General features: G+C 45.1%; 1 protein-coding gene across 2 annotated transcripts in view; it reads left to right on the forward strand.

Moving 5' to 3' along the window:
* The window catches only part of LOC149353687 (uncharacterized), a 50,727-nt gene that overhangs the window by 21,092 nt on the left and 11,616 nt on the right, over positions 1–18,019 (forward strand). For both annotated transcript variants that reach the window (XM_089582729.1, XM_089582730.1), the window contains exons 2-3: positions 10,520–10,721; positions 12,081–12,165. In XM_089582729.1, the coding sequence (XP_089438855.1) occupies positions 10,534–10,721; positions 12,081–12,165 (273 nt within the window). In that variant the 5' untranslated portion in view covers positions 10,520–10,533. The remainder of the gene's footprint in view (positions 1–10,519; positions 10,722–12,080; positions 12,166–18,019) is intronic.

Here is an 18,019-nt window from a genome sequence, read left to right on the forward strand (position 1 = left end):
CATTGAAGGACGTCCTGAGGACAACAAAACATCCCAGTGGAGGCATCCTGAGGACATTTTCAGGATGCCTCAGTGTTGTCTGGCCAGAAAATGGTTGTAGCGCCGAAACAGACAACACACAACATTGCGCCTGTCCCGTCTAGCTGTTTCGGCGCTACAACCATTTTCTGGAAAGATTGAAGTTGTCGACACCGCGTGTCGGAAAAAATCGTATCATCCCAAGCGTTCGCCGCAAAATGTTCCGGATGGTGTCATACGATTTAGCGTTTCGTGCACCATAAACTTACTAGTTAAGTAAGAGCCTAGCTTGCGACAGGGATTTGAATCGCGGCGTACAATTGAGGCTGCTGTGGTCCCACAGCTAGTCGTTCTGCCGTTATTGTCCAGTGAAATCCCACACTTTTCTGACGGCCACAGCCCGTCGTCGTCCCGTGAAATCCCGCACATTGCAAACAACCGCACCATGACATCGTGTGGAACAAATGAAAATTTTGCCTCGCTGCAGTTACACACCTGCATCATATCCGTCCCAAACCGCCGAATTTGTGTCTTAGTACGCAGTTCGTTTCTTCAGTGCAAAGAATGGCAGCCGTCATGAATGTAAGCGTCAACGAGCTACATACATGCTTGTTCACACCCACACCCGGAGCACTAATATTAATGACGATGGAACATGATAGTAAAAACTGGTAAAACACGACCAGCAGTCAACTCAGATGCGTCAGAGCCAAAGAGAAATCATGCTCGAGTGCCGTCGGCTCTTCCATCAGCTTCAGAAACTCCCCGGAAGTGCTGCAGTTTTGATTGGCGGCGCCGGCGCGATTGGAACAGTGGTCCTTCCATTCTACTCTCGACAGTCCCATGAGCGCCCAGTGTGCAGTTTAAAGTAAAAAAAAAAGTAAAATTTTTCTGAACAAGCCTGCAGAATAGCTGAATACTCTTGGGTAGAGCCGTGGAGCAAGCATAAAATTGCAAGCAACCATGATGTAGCATCCCTGATATCTCGTTTGTCTTACCTTTACTGATGGCGCCATGCTTTGGTTTCCAGTGTAAGTCGGCTCTACAACTTCGAATTTTCAAATTAAAAAAAAAAATAGTTCGACTGACAATTGTGGAAGTATGGTATTCATTATAAAAAAAAGTAGAAGCCTGTGGTTTACGCATTGTGAAGATTGTCGGAGACAACTGCTAAATAAAGGTATATTCCATGGAGACTCTTGACATTGGCATTTTGACATATAAAATTGAACATCTATGTCACCCTGGAACGCCTCTGTTCCCGAGTTTCAACCCTTGCCACATGCTCAAAAATTTGGCTTCGAGTTCTTGGTGCATGACAGTGGACCAAGAACAAATCCTATCAAGTTATTTCAAAGATCCGTATGAATTACAAAAAATCTTGACAGCGAAACTGGTATGCTATTTGAGTCGAAAGTGTGTGTACCCGAACAAGAGTGGACTAATGAATGTGGCAAGAGCCATTCAATACTATCTCCAGCTTTAACGCCTGGCTTGCAACACCTGAAAGAACAAGCTATAGTCACACCTGCAGTACATCTTTTGCAACGGCAGGCTTAATCACCATATTTACGAAGAATCTTTATCACTGGTTTGTCTTCATTACAAGCAACACAACACAGTACCTATGCCAAAAAATTCCCAGAAGCTCGGTATTATCATGATGACTGGCTAGATGGCTTGAAGTTAGATTGCCAATGCATTTGGAGGACATAAAGAAGAGGTGTGCACACCTGCGTGAATAATAATGAATGAGGCCTATGAGGCGTTATTGATCTGCACATACTACAGTGTGACCTATGCGAGATATCTTTTGAGAGTTCAGAACTTCTCATTCATGCTTTCTCGCTAGTTAAACAGTGAGCTACTAGAATGACTGTTCAAGACGCTGTGTATGTCATTGGGATTCAGCAACACATTGGATGTTTGTGCTGCCCTCTTGGGACTTGGGTACTGAAGACGGGAATAGATACCTCCAGCATGTCGTCAGACGTTATCCACACTGAATAAGCAATACAGTAAAAAGTCATTAGTTGGGACTTCAGCAACCAGGAAAAATGTCCAAATGATTCAAAGGCCCAAATTAATTAATAACAATCGTCCCAAACTTGCCAGAAACCGTTTGTGGCAGCAAATTTTTCTGGCGAAAGACGGGGCAGCAGTTGTCTGCTTTTGAGATGAAAACTGCATGGCAACAATGGGTTTTCTGAATTATGTCGCATGCATTACTCCGTGCACTTTCTCGGTATTGTTAATGCAGAACTGTTCCAGACTGGTAAAGGCTGCTACAGCCTGCTTCGCAATGGGACGTGGTAGCATTGCAGACTCCTCACAAGCGGTGTGATTGCATGTGAGGAAATGCTAGCACACAAACTGCGAGCAGTGCATGACGAGCACGCAGTTTCACCCCAGTGAAAGAACAGAAGAAGCACATAAGTGTAAAACTCATTCTGGTGAGAAACTTAAATGACTAGGGCTACAACAATCATCGGCTGAAACTGTGCAGAACTGTACTCGCCCAGCTAGTCGAGCTGCACTCAGAAAAGAGAAACTGAAACTGTGTGGATGCACAATTTTTCACCGTTGAGGCCCTCCAAATGTCATCGTGCCTGCCATTGCCTGACGTAAGAGATGTGTGGGTAACTGTCTGACGTGATATTTCACATAATGCTGGTATTAGCACCATCGCTTGCTATGTCACTCAAACAGAGATGCCGCCTGTGGTTGGGAGCGTGTCCAAATTAACAAGTGTTCAACGCCATAGACTTACATAGGCGTTGACTGGGACCACTTCTGCAGTCCAAGTTATCGAATTATCGGAACCCCTCCTTAAACTTAATTGCAGCTTCTCTCCTTTCACACTTCCTTTCCTGACAGCTCATGGTACAAGTACTATTAGTGAACAGGCAGACAAGCTAGGAGAACACTTCTCCACAGTTTCTAGTTCCTCACACTACACACAATCATTTTTAAAGTACAAGAACACCAGTGAAAAATAACGACTGCCGACAAGTGGCAGTACAAATGAACATTACAATAATTTGGTTACACTACATGAAATCCGTAGAATATTGTTAGCCAGCAAATACACAGCACTGGGCCATGATCAGGTACATTATGAAATGCTTGCCCACCTCTCCGAAGATGCTGTAGAAGCTCTTCTGAAATTCAACTAAATACGGCATCTGAAAAAAAAATTCACAGGGGTACATTGTTGACTTAAAGTGCGGTGTTGCTGCTTGTGTCACTGATGTGTGGTTAAGATGTTAAGCTTCGCCTCTAAGAGTGGAACCATATGTATCAGCAGCGCAAACACAACACAGGAAGAAGAAGAAGGTAAAGAGCGCTCTTTACCTTCTTCTTCTTCTTCCTGTGTTGTGTTCGCGCTGCTGATACATATGCATCGCAACCAACTAGCCCGACAGATGGTGTTATTTAAGAGTGGAACGCGACAGTGTCTTGCAACGATGCCAGGGAGGCCACAGAACGCCATTGCCCGTTCGGCTCTATGCCTTGCTCGTCGAAAAATTGTTTTTTGAGGAAAGGTAATGTGTCTGTCTCGCATATCTCAGAGGACACCTGAACCTCGCCGCAACGGGAAGGGAGGAAGATGGGAGTGAACAAAGACACCGTATTCACTAGACACGCATTCTGTTCATTCCAAACCATCGAGCTGGCATGGCGGAATGGTTAGCGTGCTCGACTTGCACTCCGGAGACCCTGGTTCGATTTCTCAACTCGACCAATTTCCAACTCGGTTTTATTTATTTACCTGGTCTGACTAGAAAGGATAATTAGGCTAATTGGTTAATAAACTAATTAACTAAACTCAGTCCCACTTACTTTGAGCATCACTATACCATCCCTTTAATTGGTTGCATGGTTACTAGCCAAAGTACAATTGGCCCCATTTAAAATTCGCGTACTCTGACGTCATGACCATTTCAATCAATTGAAAAGCGTGACATTTCTGTCAACAACTCCTGCTTACAACGATGAGGCATTAAAGGCTTTCGCGTTAAGAATGCCAGAGGTATGGAAAAAGGCCATGATTGTGCCATGCCTGAAATCTGAAAAACTGCCAACCTCAGCTGGTAGTTACGGGCCAATAGCTCTTACGACTTGTCTTTGCCAAAAATTTTGAAAGGGCCGCCGCGGTGGCTCAGTGGTTATGGTGCTCGGCTGCTGATCCGAAAGACGCGGGTTCGATCCCGGCCGCGGCGGTTGAATTTCTTTGGAGGAGAAATTCTAGTGGCCCGTGTACTGTGCGATGTCAGTGCACATTAAAAAACCCCAGGTGGTCCAAATTTTCGAAGCCCTCCACTACAGCGTCTCTCATAGCCTTAGTCGCTTTGGGACGTTAAACCCCATAAACCAAAACAAACCAAAAAATTTGATAGTTTGCTAAATATAAGGTTAATGTTTATTCTGAAATCACCTGAACTTGTTGATGTCCACCAATCTGGATTTAAAAAAGCATGTTGTACAAATGACCATCTCATCTTTCTGAAAAACACAGTCCGTGGAGTGTTGATACACAAACAGCACCCACTGTCTGGCAGTATTTTTTGACTTGGAAAAGACCTATGATAAAACCTGGAGGCTTGTGATTCTTCATGACCTAGTGGATCTAGATTTTCATGGCAGAATGCTTAACTGTTTGAAAGACTTTCTTTCTGACCATTCATTTCATGTATGCCTAGGTTCCACACTTCCGGAAAAATCATCCAGGAAAATGGGGTACCACAGCGGTGCATTCTAAATACCATGCTCTTTAATGTAAAAATGAGTTCCATATCAAAAATAATTCCAAAGTCCATCATGTATTCCGTTTATGTTGATGACCTTCAAATTGCATGCACATCTTCCAGCATAGCAACATGCGAGGGACAGGTACAGCTCACACTCAATAAACTAGCGATTTGGGCAGACCAAAATGAATTTATGTTCCCGTCACAAAAAACACTTGCTGTTCTTTTTTCACTCAAAAGAGGCTTGCAGATTGATCCGACCCTGCACTTAAATGAAATTGTACTGCAAGTAAAACAAGAACACAAATTTCTACACATAACTTAGGGCAGAAAGCTCATATTCTTGCCTCACATAAACACCCTCAAAAAGAAACCTTCCGATCCCTAAATACACTGAGAGTACCCTCGTGAAAGCACTGGGGGTCCTATAGGTTATGCCTTTTACAGATCTTCCGTTCTGTAGTACGGTCTACTTTAGAGTATGGATACTTTGAGTATGGGTCTGCAAGACTATCATACTTCAAAAAACTGGATCCTGTGCAAAATCTGGGTCTGCGTCTGTCAACTGGTGCATACAGAATATCCCCCATAAACAGCCTGTATGTAGAACAAATGAACCATTCATTGCAAACTGAAAAGCAATGCTTACCTATGCATACTGTCACATAGTGGTGATTGCAGTCTGGAGAGCAGGAAGAGAGTGAAAATAGCTTCCAAACAAAACTCTTTATTTCGGCTGACTTGCGCCCACAATGGACTACATCACTCGGCCGCTGCGTAGCAACAAGTGTGCTCGGTGGTCGTTGAACAGAATGCCTGCCAGTCTTGGTCGCCCTCAGTTTAAAGCTGATAGTGAGCTTTCTAGATTCAGCATGCAAAGTTGCTACCACATTCTGGAACAGCCTAGAATCGGCACCTCCTGGATGCGATCAATCAAGATAAATATGGTGGTGTCTTGCATCACAGACAAAGCAATAAAGCCATTTGTTGGCAGGTTTGAACAATGAAGAAACAAACAGTCCAGATATTCGTGGCAATACGTACTGAAAATAAGATCTTTACCAAAACACCTTTTTTACCTTATAGTTATGAAATGCACATCAAAAACACAGTTCAGTTATAAACCACAACCAGTCAGACCTTTGTTATTACCCTTTGAAGATGCGTGTCATGAACTAGGAATACCAGATGTCCTACCTGACATCTTCCGAGGCACGATCCATTTGCCGCTGTGATACTGCCATCCCACTACTTGTGACTTCATGCTAACACAGTTTCGTAAAAAACAAACACCACATGAACAATTACTACACGAATACAAGAATACCTGGCTTTGAAAGCGAAATACACAAGCTACATGGAATTTCACACAGATGGCTCGAAAACTACAAAGCACGTTAGAAGTGCAGTAGTGCTGGGGATGTGGGAAAAAATGGTAAGATAGCCATGTTATGTATCAATCTTTACTGCTGAATGTTATGCAGTGTATATGGCTCTGGACAAAATAGTACATGAGAACATCGAAAACAGTCTAATCTGCACCAATTCCCTAAGCCTTCTCACAGCACTACACTCAAGAAACACCATGCAAGCCTTTGTAGGCAGCGTCATTCACAACATCGGAAAGTCACAACACAAGGACTAATGATAAGGTCTTGCTGGGTCCCGAGCCAAGTCGTAAGAAAGGAAAGGAGTAGCGAAAGAGGCGACTCAGCTGCGGTACGAGCTTGGAGTGGTGAAGTAAAAAATGTGGGCATACCTTATAAAAACTGCATGAAGCTGATGCATAATAAATTGAAGAACAAATGGCAGGAAGAGTGGGATTTTTATGTAGTGTAGCAAACTACACTACATAAAGCCCACCTTGGAAGAATGGAAGTCATGCAGACACCAGGAACGTTTCTTTGAAGTAATGTTATGTCACCCTTGCATAGGACACACACACTTGACACATAACGACTTATTGACGAATCAAGACAAACCTGTTTGGGAAAGATGTGGAGACGAGCTCACACTAAACCATATTTTATTTGCATTCTCAAAACTTGAAAAAAACGAAGAAGTATTTTTTTCACCCCGCACTATTCGTAAGTGATAATGTAATTGATGACATGCCTTGTGCTTGTAGCTTTTTAATAGAAGCCTGTTTTTTTTTCAAAACTTGTGTATTCTTACCCAGTGCCTTGCTTGATTTTACAACACAGTTCGGCCACTTTCTCACTCCTGAGAAGAAAGCTGATGTCTTTATTTGATTGGATGGGAGCCTTAAGATCCTTGCCCAGCCAAGGATGGCCATTGATGTTACCTGACCCTGTTTAAAGGGACCCTGAAATGATTTCAATGGGCATATTCTAGTGCAACAGAGCTGAAGAGGTGGTGTTTGTGGGTTAGTCAAATTTTGGGTTTTTGGGTTAATCAAATTTGAAAGCCCTATGTGCAACCCATAATTTAGCAACAATAGTTCAAAATTGCTGCTTGCAGTAGTTCGCAGCCAATTAGGGTGACACACCTCACCGCGTGTCCCCTTCCCCGGTGACGTCAGTGGGCAGACGGGGCGTGCTTGAAAGTTGGTGCTTATGCCCACTGACCTCATCGAGGTAGGGGACATGTGGTGAGATGTGCCACCCTAATTGGTTGTGAGCTACTACGAGGAGCAATTTTTAACAATTAATTCTGAATTAAAGGGTGCACGCAGAGCTTTCAAATTTCACTCCAATACCCTCAACGACTACCTCTGCAGATCTGTTGCACTAGATTATGCCCATCGAAATCATTTCAGAGTCTCTTTAAAGCTTTTATTAGTCGCCATTTCTAAAAATCTCTTTCCTTTGACCTCACTGTGTATTACCAATGTTTTACGCCCCCTACACAACTGACGATTTTTCATATTTCTACAAAACTGCAGAAAAATTCCCTATATCATGAGCTTGGCACATGATGGACTTAGTTGCCAACCACCAGCTAGCCCAACTTTCTTGATTAATAGTTGCCTATGTGCCTTAATGCCCAACACAACGCACTTTTTCGAGGTTGGCTCGGGCCAATTTTTGGAAATGTCACAGGCCAAATTTTGAGGCCGCCATTGTGTTGGGCACGCTCGAATATGGTTGGACTTCAATTGCATGTCGAGCGATGCACAAGCAAGATACACGCTGTAGCTATACCTAGGCTTAACGTTGGTGTCATTGTTGCTATCGCAACGAGCGATGCACAAGCAAGGTCTTTGCTCAACATTGGCTTGACAGTGGGAGCGATGCACAAGCAAGGTCTTTGCTCAACATTGACTTGACAGTGGGAGTGATGCACAAGCAAGATGCACAAGGAAGATATTTGCTCAGCTCTGATGATCGTACAAGTGCTTTCGCACTAAAAACAACCAAATGCTGCCAGTGGGGTCCAAACCCACGACCTCCTAATGTTGCACGCAGTGCTCTACCAACTTAATTACTGTGGCGGCTGTCCAGTCTTCTGGTTTCTTAGGTATTTATGCTGCTTTTAACTCAACCTTGAGAGGGTTCATCAGGACCACCCTTGTCCATGACAGTGGATGTAGTATGCCCTGTAGGACTGCAACTGTTACGTGGAACGGGATTGAATGGTGAGGGTGGAAGATGTGTGAGAACCCTCTTGTGTCACCTGTGGCCTCAAGGCTGCCAGAATGAAGGCCATTGTTAAGGTATTGAGCAGACAAGGGTACGCAAATGAGGAGCTTGTTAAATTCGAAGGTTGCAGTTTCGGATCCCACTGCTGGCATGTGGTTGTTTTTTCGTTCTGTTTATAATTAGTTACCTTCCAGTCATGAAATATTTAGACTATTAATTTTTCATTGAGTAACAACACGTCTATAAAAAAAAGATAGAAACATCTCCTATGCTTTGTTTGGTTTTGGTGCTGTCGGCTTTCTTCATGTCTACGTCATAACGAAGGGCCTTGGTTCAGGCAGCCTTGATGCCGCAGGTAGCAAAGAGGGTTGTCGTATAGCTTCTGTCCTCACCATTCAGTCATGTTCCTCATGACGCTCATGGTAACACAGGACATGCTACTAAATACTCCAGAAAACAGAAGATTAGACAGCTGCCGCCATAGCTCTGTTGGTAGGTTTTTTGATTTATGGTTTATGGGGTTTAACATCCCAAAGTTACTCAGGCTATGAGGGACGCCGTAGTGGAGGGCTCTGGATGTTTTCGACTTCCTGGTGTTCTTTAACATGCCCCGACATCGCACAGTGCATAGACCTCTAGCATATCACCTCAACTGAAATGCCACTGCCATGGCCGGGATCAAGCCTGGGTTTTTCGGGTCAGCAGTCAAGCACTGTAACCCGTAACCACCGCGCCAACACGATGGCCCCACTCAATTGGTGGTAGAGCACTGTACTAAAATTCAGGAATTGTAAGTTCGGACCCCAGTGCCGGCATCTGATTGTTTTTTCTTGTAGTTTCTAATCAGTTATCCTCCAGCGATAAAATTTTTATGCTATTAATTTCAAAATGAGTGACACCACATGTAAAAAACAAAAATATGGAGACATCCCTATGCTTTCATTGGTTCTTGGAGCTGTCTACTTTCCTCATATGTATCTCATAGCCAGGGCCTTAGTTCTGACAGCCGAGATGCTATAGGCAGCATAAGATGGTTCTTGCTTAGCTTCCGCCCTCACCGTTCAGTCATGTTCCATGTTACGCTCGTGGTACTATAGGACGAACTACGTCCGCCGCCATAGACGATTGTGGCACTCGTGAATACTCTCAGGATTAGATTACAGGCAACATAGATGCTCCTGAAAATAGAAGATTGGACAGCTGCCGCCGCTACCATAGGTCAGTTGGTAGAGCATTGTACCCGAAATATGGAGGCTGTAAGTTGCATGTGGCAGCATGTGGTTTATTTTTTTTTTTCTGCTTTCTAATCAGTTATATCTTGCAGCCATAAAATAAACTTAATTTCAAATTTAGGAAGTCCTCATATTAAAAAAGAGAGCTAGAAGTATCTATCATGCTTTTCTTGATTTTGGTGCTGTCGGCTTCATTAAGTCCATAAAGTAGTGTCATGTTTAATTTCTTATTTAAGGTTTATTAAGTAGAATCTCAATCATACGAGTCTCATGGGGCCATAAAAATATATCCAAAAGAAACAAAATTATATGCAGAAATTTTGCAGATCTGTTTACGGCTGACAGCTTTATGTAGGGTCACATGCAGCCACCAATTCGAGACACTGGCTGTGCGCGACCAGCACAGAGCAACATTGGATATTGCGGCACCGGCGATCACTACTCACGATGCACGCTGCAGGGCTGGTGATACCAGCGTCGGCGATCTACCAGAAGCAAATACATGGTGCTCGAGGGTGCGGTCACACGCCTGCGTGTTCGTATCATCTGCACTGGGGTGGAGGTCATTCGTAACATTCAAATTTCTGCCCATTACACACAGTGCACTCTGCCAGGGCACTTTATAAATTCGTGTCATAGAGATTCTACTGTAGTGGGTTGTGTTGAGAGCTTGAAAACTATAAACACTGGAATAATAAAGCTCTGCCTGCTTTTGGAGGTTTGCCCATTTGAGAACGAAAAATAGAGTCCAAAATGTAGCTTGTGATATATTGGCGAACACATGATACTGCGTGTTAACTTTGCCTTTCAATTCTTGTTGTGCTCTTAAGCTTTTAAGTCTTCAAAGCGTGAGAGAACACTTGCTCCAGCTCTTCACAGAGAAGAGAAAATAACGAAACATTTGCTTTGCTTTCAGAGCTTGTGTCAAAAATGACCTCTCTCCCTGCTTCGTCTCACGACGAAGCCACATGGAGTCGATTGTGCAGGCTTCGGCCAAAGGAGAGAGTAAATTTCAAACCGATGCTCGCTCGTAGAGGTGAAAAAAGAAAGAATCGCCGCAAAAGGGATGCATCTCGCCAAGAAGTGAGCATCTCGTCTGCTCAGGCTTCCAGTATCAGGTATGCAGGTTGTTATAGGTGCTTTTTAGTCTGTGAGCATTTCCAGCACAAGTTCTGTCTTGTTCCATAAACAGAATTTGGGGAACAGTACTTCACTAGCTGCCAAATGGAAGCTTTTGTGTTCTAAGACACTGATTGCTGGCAGTGTGTGCCAATTGGAACAAGTCTGCACTAGTGACAGGTAGCAGTCTACCTTTCAAAGGAAAAGAGAATATATTTGCGAAAGCAGACATAAATATCAGCCTGCGCCATGATCCTCAAGCCTACCGCTCTGTTGTGTGGAAAGAGGGAGAGAAGGGCAGAGAAGTAACATATGTAAACTACATTGACTAGTGGGCCCGACCACATGTGTGTGGGGAGATCTGTACTATGCGAGAATACCAGCAAAGGCAGAACAGCCAGCAAAGCATTGCCATTGTCTGGCCAGGCTTAGTTTGAGGCCTTCTGGTTGCACTAGATGAGAGACAGAATATTAAATGCCATATTAAGAAGGTAGCTGTCATCCTTCCGGAGAGAGTGCTGAAAAACTGTGGCAGCATAATGGAAAGGCCTTTTGCCGTAGAGCAAGGTCATGTGAAACGGGAGACTCCACATGGGGCAAGCATGCGCAGGAGACTGCATAAATCTCTTATGAAGAAAAATAAGCCTCTGATGTGGGGCACATCATGTGGTGTCATTAGGACAACGCACACACGCACACGTGCACGCACGTACGCACGCGCGTGCGCTTTGCTTTTTTTTTGCTTTTGAAAGCCTTATATTTCGCTAGTGCACGACAAGTTCCAAGCCACTGAAGGCAGTTTTGTATGCTGTTCTAAAGAGAAGTTCTTCCTCCCCCATATATATCTGCTTAACCTTGGGATGCACTGGGGCTATGTGCTATAGCATTTCACATTCTTATGTGGTGTGTAAGCAGCAAATGTGGATAAGCTGTGCAAAAACTACCCACCACAGTGGTCACCAGCTTGTAATATATAGTGTACCTTTTTGCCACAGTAGGCATCACTGTACCAGTTACTTTATTCTTCAGTGAATCCAAGCTTACCATTCCCACCTTCGCATTTAATTGCCCCTCTTACAACTGTCCTTGCCTTGCAACTAATTATTTGTCCTGGGTTCTAAAAGAACTGAGACAGTTTGACGTTCACATTTTTTGAAATTGTTTCCAAGGGCTCATGGGAGTAGTACTAGCATTTGTAAAGGATGTACTGTTTTTTTTTTCTGCTTGGCTGTGCTTGATGCAAATTCTTTTTTACAGGGTTCAAAAAGGCACTCAATTCTTTCTCTTTCCTTCCTGATTTTGAGCTCAATATGCTGATAAATCTCACTTTTACTATTTTTTCCTTCTTCATTCAACAGCAGTGGGGAGGGCACAGAAGATAACCATATTCGCTTCATGTTGGACAATATCTTGTATGTACTGGATCAAATCAACGCAGGACAGGTAATTTCGCAAACCTTTTGGTGGTCATGTCTCAGGAATTTTCTGTTCTTGTGCTGCTTTTGGGATTGTACTGTGAACTACTGCCTACGGACTTAACGTGAACGCTTGAGTACATGCCTTGGACTCACATGAGCGCCACTGAGTGCTAGTCAGTGTTTCCTAGACCATTCTGCGCGGTGTGTTTTTGGCAGTTGACGACAGCCACCCAAGATGGTCTCGGAGCAACTGGTCGGTGACAAGTAGGGATAATGTCAGTCCAAGCCACACGCTGTAGTGTTAGTGTGGAGTCTCCAGCCGCCCACAAGCTTAACACGAATGCTTGAATGCATGGCTTTGATTGGCATTGGCATCGCTGAGCGTTGGTTGCTGGGTCTGCGACCATGCTAGGGTGGCTGGGGACACCTGCTGTCACCAGCCGCCCCAAACACACCATGCAGCATGGTCTCGGACCCAGCAGCCACTGCTTAGTATAACTGTCAGGCCAAGAAGGTGCACACTTCAGTCTAAGTTTGCGGGAGGCTGTACTACCGCACTCAATATGAGCTGCAGTGCACAGGGTTTGTTAGGAGCTCAGTTCTCAAAGCATTGCGAGTGCAGTGGCACTGGAAATGTGTGCCGAAACCAAGGAAAAGATAGGGAATGTTTTAGCTTCTTTTTAACATGTTGCGTTACTAAATGGGAAATAAAGTCTAATTTTTTATGGCTGGATGATAATTATTTAGAAACTGAAAGAAAAAACTAGCCAGGGTTTAACTCCACTTAAACCGAGAAGTGACATGCGAAAGCACACTGACGTAAATGTTGACGCCACAGTCGACACCATAGCAACAAGATGGCGCAAACCTCAGAGCTGTGAACAACTTTTTCGGGTCCCTCCTTCCCCAGAGAGGCATCTGCAATGTGCATATTTTGGTGTGTTGTAACACCACGGGCTCCTGAGGATCTGCAGGGACATTCCCGCAGGGGTATGATGGTGAGCAGTGCGTCACCATGGACCCGAGCACTCGCGCTTAGCTGTGTCTGGTCTAGGTCTGTCCAGGGACAGGGCACACCACACCGGTCTACAGCACCTGCCTAGCTCACACACAGTGAGGCTGAGGCAGGGCCCTATGTGCCTCTGGCACACGCAGGGGGAGCTGTTATGTTGGAGCTGTTTTGCCTCCGGTTCCGGCCCTTTCTCGCCAAGGAGCAGCTTTCGTGGGTGCAGCCCTTGTGCACAGTCGTCATCGGTTCATCTTGTGCTTGCAGGAGTGGTAGTAGAACGGTGGGCAGGGAAGCAAGAAAGGGGAGCGCGTGATGTGTTGTCCCTGAACCGGATAGACTTTGTCACGGCGTCACGACCAGACCTGGTCTGGATAGGGTTTGTCACTGCTGGTCTTGGCTGTTTTGCTGGAATTCCGCAGAAGTAGGAATCCCGAGCGTTGGTGAAAGCAAGCAAGCTTTTTTTCGTAGAAGCAGCCCTCCGTAACACGGCAGTCGATGGTGAAGTGGCTAATTAGTCTTTGCGAACAACAACGCAACACAACACACACCAGGAACAGTCTGCTGGTTAATTCCTGAAACTGGAGGTCTATGCTCTTTCACAACAACATGCACTTTTGCTTTGAGTGTGGTTTGGCTGTTGTCATTCTAGCTCTTCCATGCTTTTGTATCTTTTAAGGTTGGCTCTCAGTGACCAGATTCAACTGTTTTAACCGGTAATGTGCTATGATGGAATTGTTATGAGCGGTTTATTTTACCATAGACCACATGGTGAAGCTGATGGTGCTGCGGTTGCTCATTGTTATATCCAATATATTGTTCTAACTGGTATTGCTATAAGTGGATTTGACTGTGTATGTCACACCAATAAAATTTTGTTAACATACAATTGTATAATCAGTTCCCACGATGTGACAGCTCTTCTATAGACCAAACACGATGATGGCTTCGTCAGCAGCAGTGTCTAAATCATAGTGTGTAAAGTGCAAAGTTGGCTTGTAATTCTGAAGGGCATTTCATAAGGATATCTGGGAGCTAAGCGTGGTGATCAAGCTGTGTAGTTGTTTTCTGTGAGTGCTTAAAAATATCCAAAATTTCATTGACAAGGGGGAGCAGCCACCCCATGTTGCTCCCCCACACCCACCCCCTCCACACGCCCATGAAGTGTAGTAGTAGAGGGGAAGCGAAAAAAAAATAGTAAGATTGCCAAGTTATGTACCATTCTTTATTGCCGAATGATATGCAGTGTGTATGGCTTTGGACAAAATAGTACATGAGTGCATCTAAAACAGCATAATCTACACCAATTCCTTGAGCCTTCACAGCACTACAGTCGAAAAACTCAGTTGAACCCGTAGTAGGCAACGTCATTCACAACATCAAAAAAGTTACAACACAAGGACATAAGATAAGGTTCTGCTGGGTCGCGCGCATCTCGGCAGAGAGGGTAAAGAGAGTGCTGACTCAGCTGCTGTACGAGCTCGGAGTGGTGAAATAAAAAATGTGAACCTACCTTTATGAAGGTTGCATGAAGCTGATACATAAAAAAATTGAAGAACAAATGGCAGAAAGAGTGGTATAATGAACTGAACAACTAACCACACTTCATAAAGCCCACCTTGGGGGAATGGAAGTTATGCATACACCAGGAAGGTTTTATTGAAGTAATATTTTGTAGTCTTTGCATAAAACACACACCTAATACATAACTGTTTTCTGACGAAAAAAGAGACAAACCTGTCTGTGTCTGTGAAAGATGTGGAGATGAGCTTACACTAAATCATAATTTATTCGCATGGTCCAAGCTCGAAAAACTAAGAAATGGGTATTTTACTCAATTTGGTAAGGAATGCAATCCTTCTCACCCAGCACTGCTCATAAAGGGACACTGAGGAGAAACTGAAGTTTGCTTGTATCGATAAATTACCAGCTCCTGATTACAAAAACACCACTCATACTGACAACAAAGCTCTTGTAACGTAGAAAAGAGCAAGAACCAAAACACAGGTATCAACACCACAGGCAAAACTCGCAAGTACAAGCATGATGACGTCATAGGACAAGACAGTGTTGCTGGAACCAATGGTTCTAGCAACACTGGGGCACGAGAAGCCACGAATCACTGAGGCACAGCCAATGCATGCACAAATCTCCTTGAACTCACCAGTAGCGCCACATACCCGGCAGCTACGCGTGCGCCTGCAGCATCGGGACCAATCAGCGCCTGCTCACCAGCGGAAGGCGGGCTCTTGGTATTCCGCTAACGGTAACAAGGTACACGGTATGCTAAAGGTGTCTATTTGCGAGAACTTCATTGACGACTTTGAGAACGGGATCCATCGTAACGCTGGCAAAACGCCAGTGCAAAAGTAAATGAAGCAACGGTAGCGACGGCCGCAATAGCCGATAGATGCCTTCAACGTGCGGCCGGCGGTAGCTTTCTTTTCAGCTGCTGCTAGGCCACACTGCTGGCCGTCAGAAATCACGAAGTCTGCGTTACGTGATGTGCACGTCACGTTTCACGTCACTTAGTCCTGTGTCGTCATAAGAGAGCAGCGGGAAAAACGTTTTCAACTTCGAATCCAAATTTCTTAGAAATAAAATGCATATTTCGCTGCTGGCCAAGTGGCAACAAAGCCATGAAATGCCGAACTATCGGATTTTGCTATAAAAGAAATATTAATAGAGTTCTCCTCACTGTCCCTTTAAGTGATAATGAAATTCTTGACATGTCTTTTGTTTCTAGCTTTCTAAGAGCAGCAGGCTTTCTTCAAAAATTGTGAGCCCTTACCCAGTGCTTTGGTTGATTTTACAATACACCTCAGCCACTTTCTCACTCCTGAGAAAAAGGCTGATATCGATATTTGATTGGTTAGGAGCCTTGAGTTCCTTGCCCAGCCAAGGATGGCCATTGATGTTACCCGACCCTCTTTAAAGGGACACTGAAATGATTTCAATGGGCATATTCTAGCGCAACAGAGCTGAAGAGGTGGTCTTTGCCAGTGTTGTCGGTAACGCGGTACAAGTAATGGTGTTACTGGTAATGCGTTACTTTTTTCGGTAACTTAGTAATGTACTCGTTACCATTTCAGAATGGTAACGGGTAACATTCTTGCATTAACATTTTCCGGTAACGTGAGGTGTCACGTTACTTATTACTTTTTATTGAAATTGTCCCCCTCCGCCTCTTTTTCAGAAAAAAAAAAAACACCGAAAATGATGTTGCAAATAAACAAAACCTACGGGTGCTCTCGACGACCCTTGTTGCGGCTCGCATGTATGCCAGAAAACACCTGCCCTTGACGACGCACTCAACTAAAAAAAATAAAATAAAAAGCACGAACATGCATTCACACACTTGTCTTCAACCCCAAACCACTTACACACACAACTCTCTAAAGAGTGGACGCTTGCCGAGCCACCAATGGACCATTTGCAGAAATCAAATCAAAAGTGCATCCTTGTGGAATCGCTTTCTATTCGTCTCCAGTGTTTTTTAGTGCATTTTGTGTGTGTATTGCGGGGATGCCGCCCCCGTCATATGGCGATGGATGTGGATCCTCCTGGGCATCCGACCAGACTGCCGGCTCCTTCCTCGAGTTCTTCGAGGAAGCGTTGCAGCCTTCCCAGTGACCCCGACAGCGAGGATACCATAGAGTACTTCAGCGAGGACAGTACCGAAGGTGAATTTGAGACATACCTGAGCCGCAGGACCAAAAGAAGACTATTAAGAGCCAGCTCCTCATCGAGCCAGTCCACGGTGAAGACAACTGGCCAAGCATCGAAGCATACTATTCTCATCCTGCCTGCGCATCGATCCCACAACATGAGGCGGCTTAACAGGCAAGCTGTCTCAATGTAACTTGAGGCCCTTGTGCCGAACGAAATTAAAGACGTTCGCGTGAACTCGCGCAAAAACGTTGTTGCTGTTGACGTCCATCATGCGCCAGCACTCGAATCACTGCGGGCCATCCCTGAACTCGGAGGCATGTCGGTCCGTACAGTTATCCCGCTCGGCGAGGACGTTTCTTCTGACGTCATCTATGACGTCGATGAGATGATCACGCAAGATCTGCCCATACTTGTGAAGCCAGGAAATGAAGGCACCGTGATTCTCCGAGTTTTATGTCTTGGGAAATCTCGCTGTGTCAAGATTGTCTTCAAAGGCGACAGCCTTCCGTCACATGTGAAGGTAGGCCTTTTTCGTCACGCAGTACGGCCATTCATACCAAAGCCCCTACAATGCACCAATTGTATGAAACTGGGCCATGTTAGCGGAGTCTGCGGCAACGCGAGTGTGTGTTCCCGGTGTGCCGAGCCTCATGATTCTGAGACATGCACAGCACAAATTCTCAGGTGTTCAAACTGCAACGGTCCCCATGACGCCTCATCTAGAGACTGCTCGCGGCTAAAAGAAGAGCGTGCTGTCCTAAGACAAATGGTCCGAGACAACTCGACGCATTGCGAAGCCGCCGCGATCGTTCGCAAGAGACGTGCCCGACGCAAGAGGAAATCCAGACAGGCTGCTGCCAATGACAGCCGCAACAACGCGCTGTTGGCGCCTCCTGCTCACCCTCCTCCACCTCCTGTTCCTCCTCGCCCCAGTGTGCTTCGTCCGCCCTCTGTGGACAAGGGTGGCCAGATGTCATCAGGTTCCGATCCTTGGCCAGCGCTTCCGCCATTATGTCCTCCTGAGGCCCCTCCACGTAAGCTCCCATCGCTGAGCACGTCGGCCGCTGCAGACGGGCTCCCGGAGCAAGACCGCCAAACCCTTGTGATTTTAAAGACCGTGGTCAATGCAATTCGGCCTCTCCTACAGGCTCTGCAATCCCCAACTGCTCGAAGCGTTTTACTAGTGCTGGACTCCCTGGGT

The sequence above is a fragment of the Amblyomma mixtum genome, chromosome 3 (assembly GCF_055824585.1).
Source record: "Amblyomma mixtum isolate Tamu chromosome 3, ASM5582458v1, whole genome shotgun sequence".
NCBI lineage: Eukaryota > Metazoa > Arthropoda > Arachnida > Ixodida > Ixodidae > Amblyomma > Amblyomma mixtum.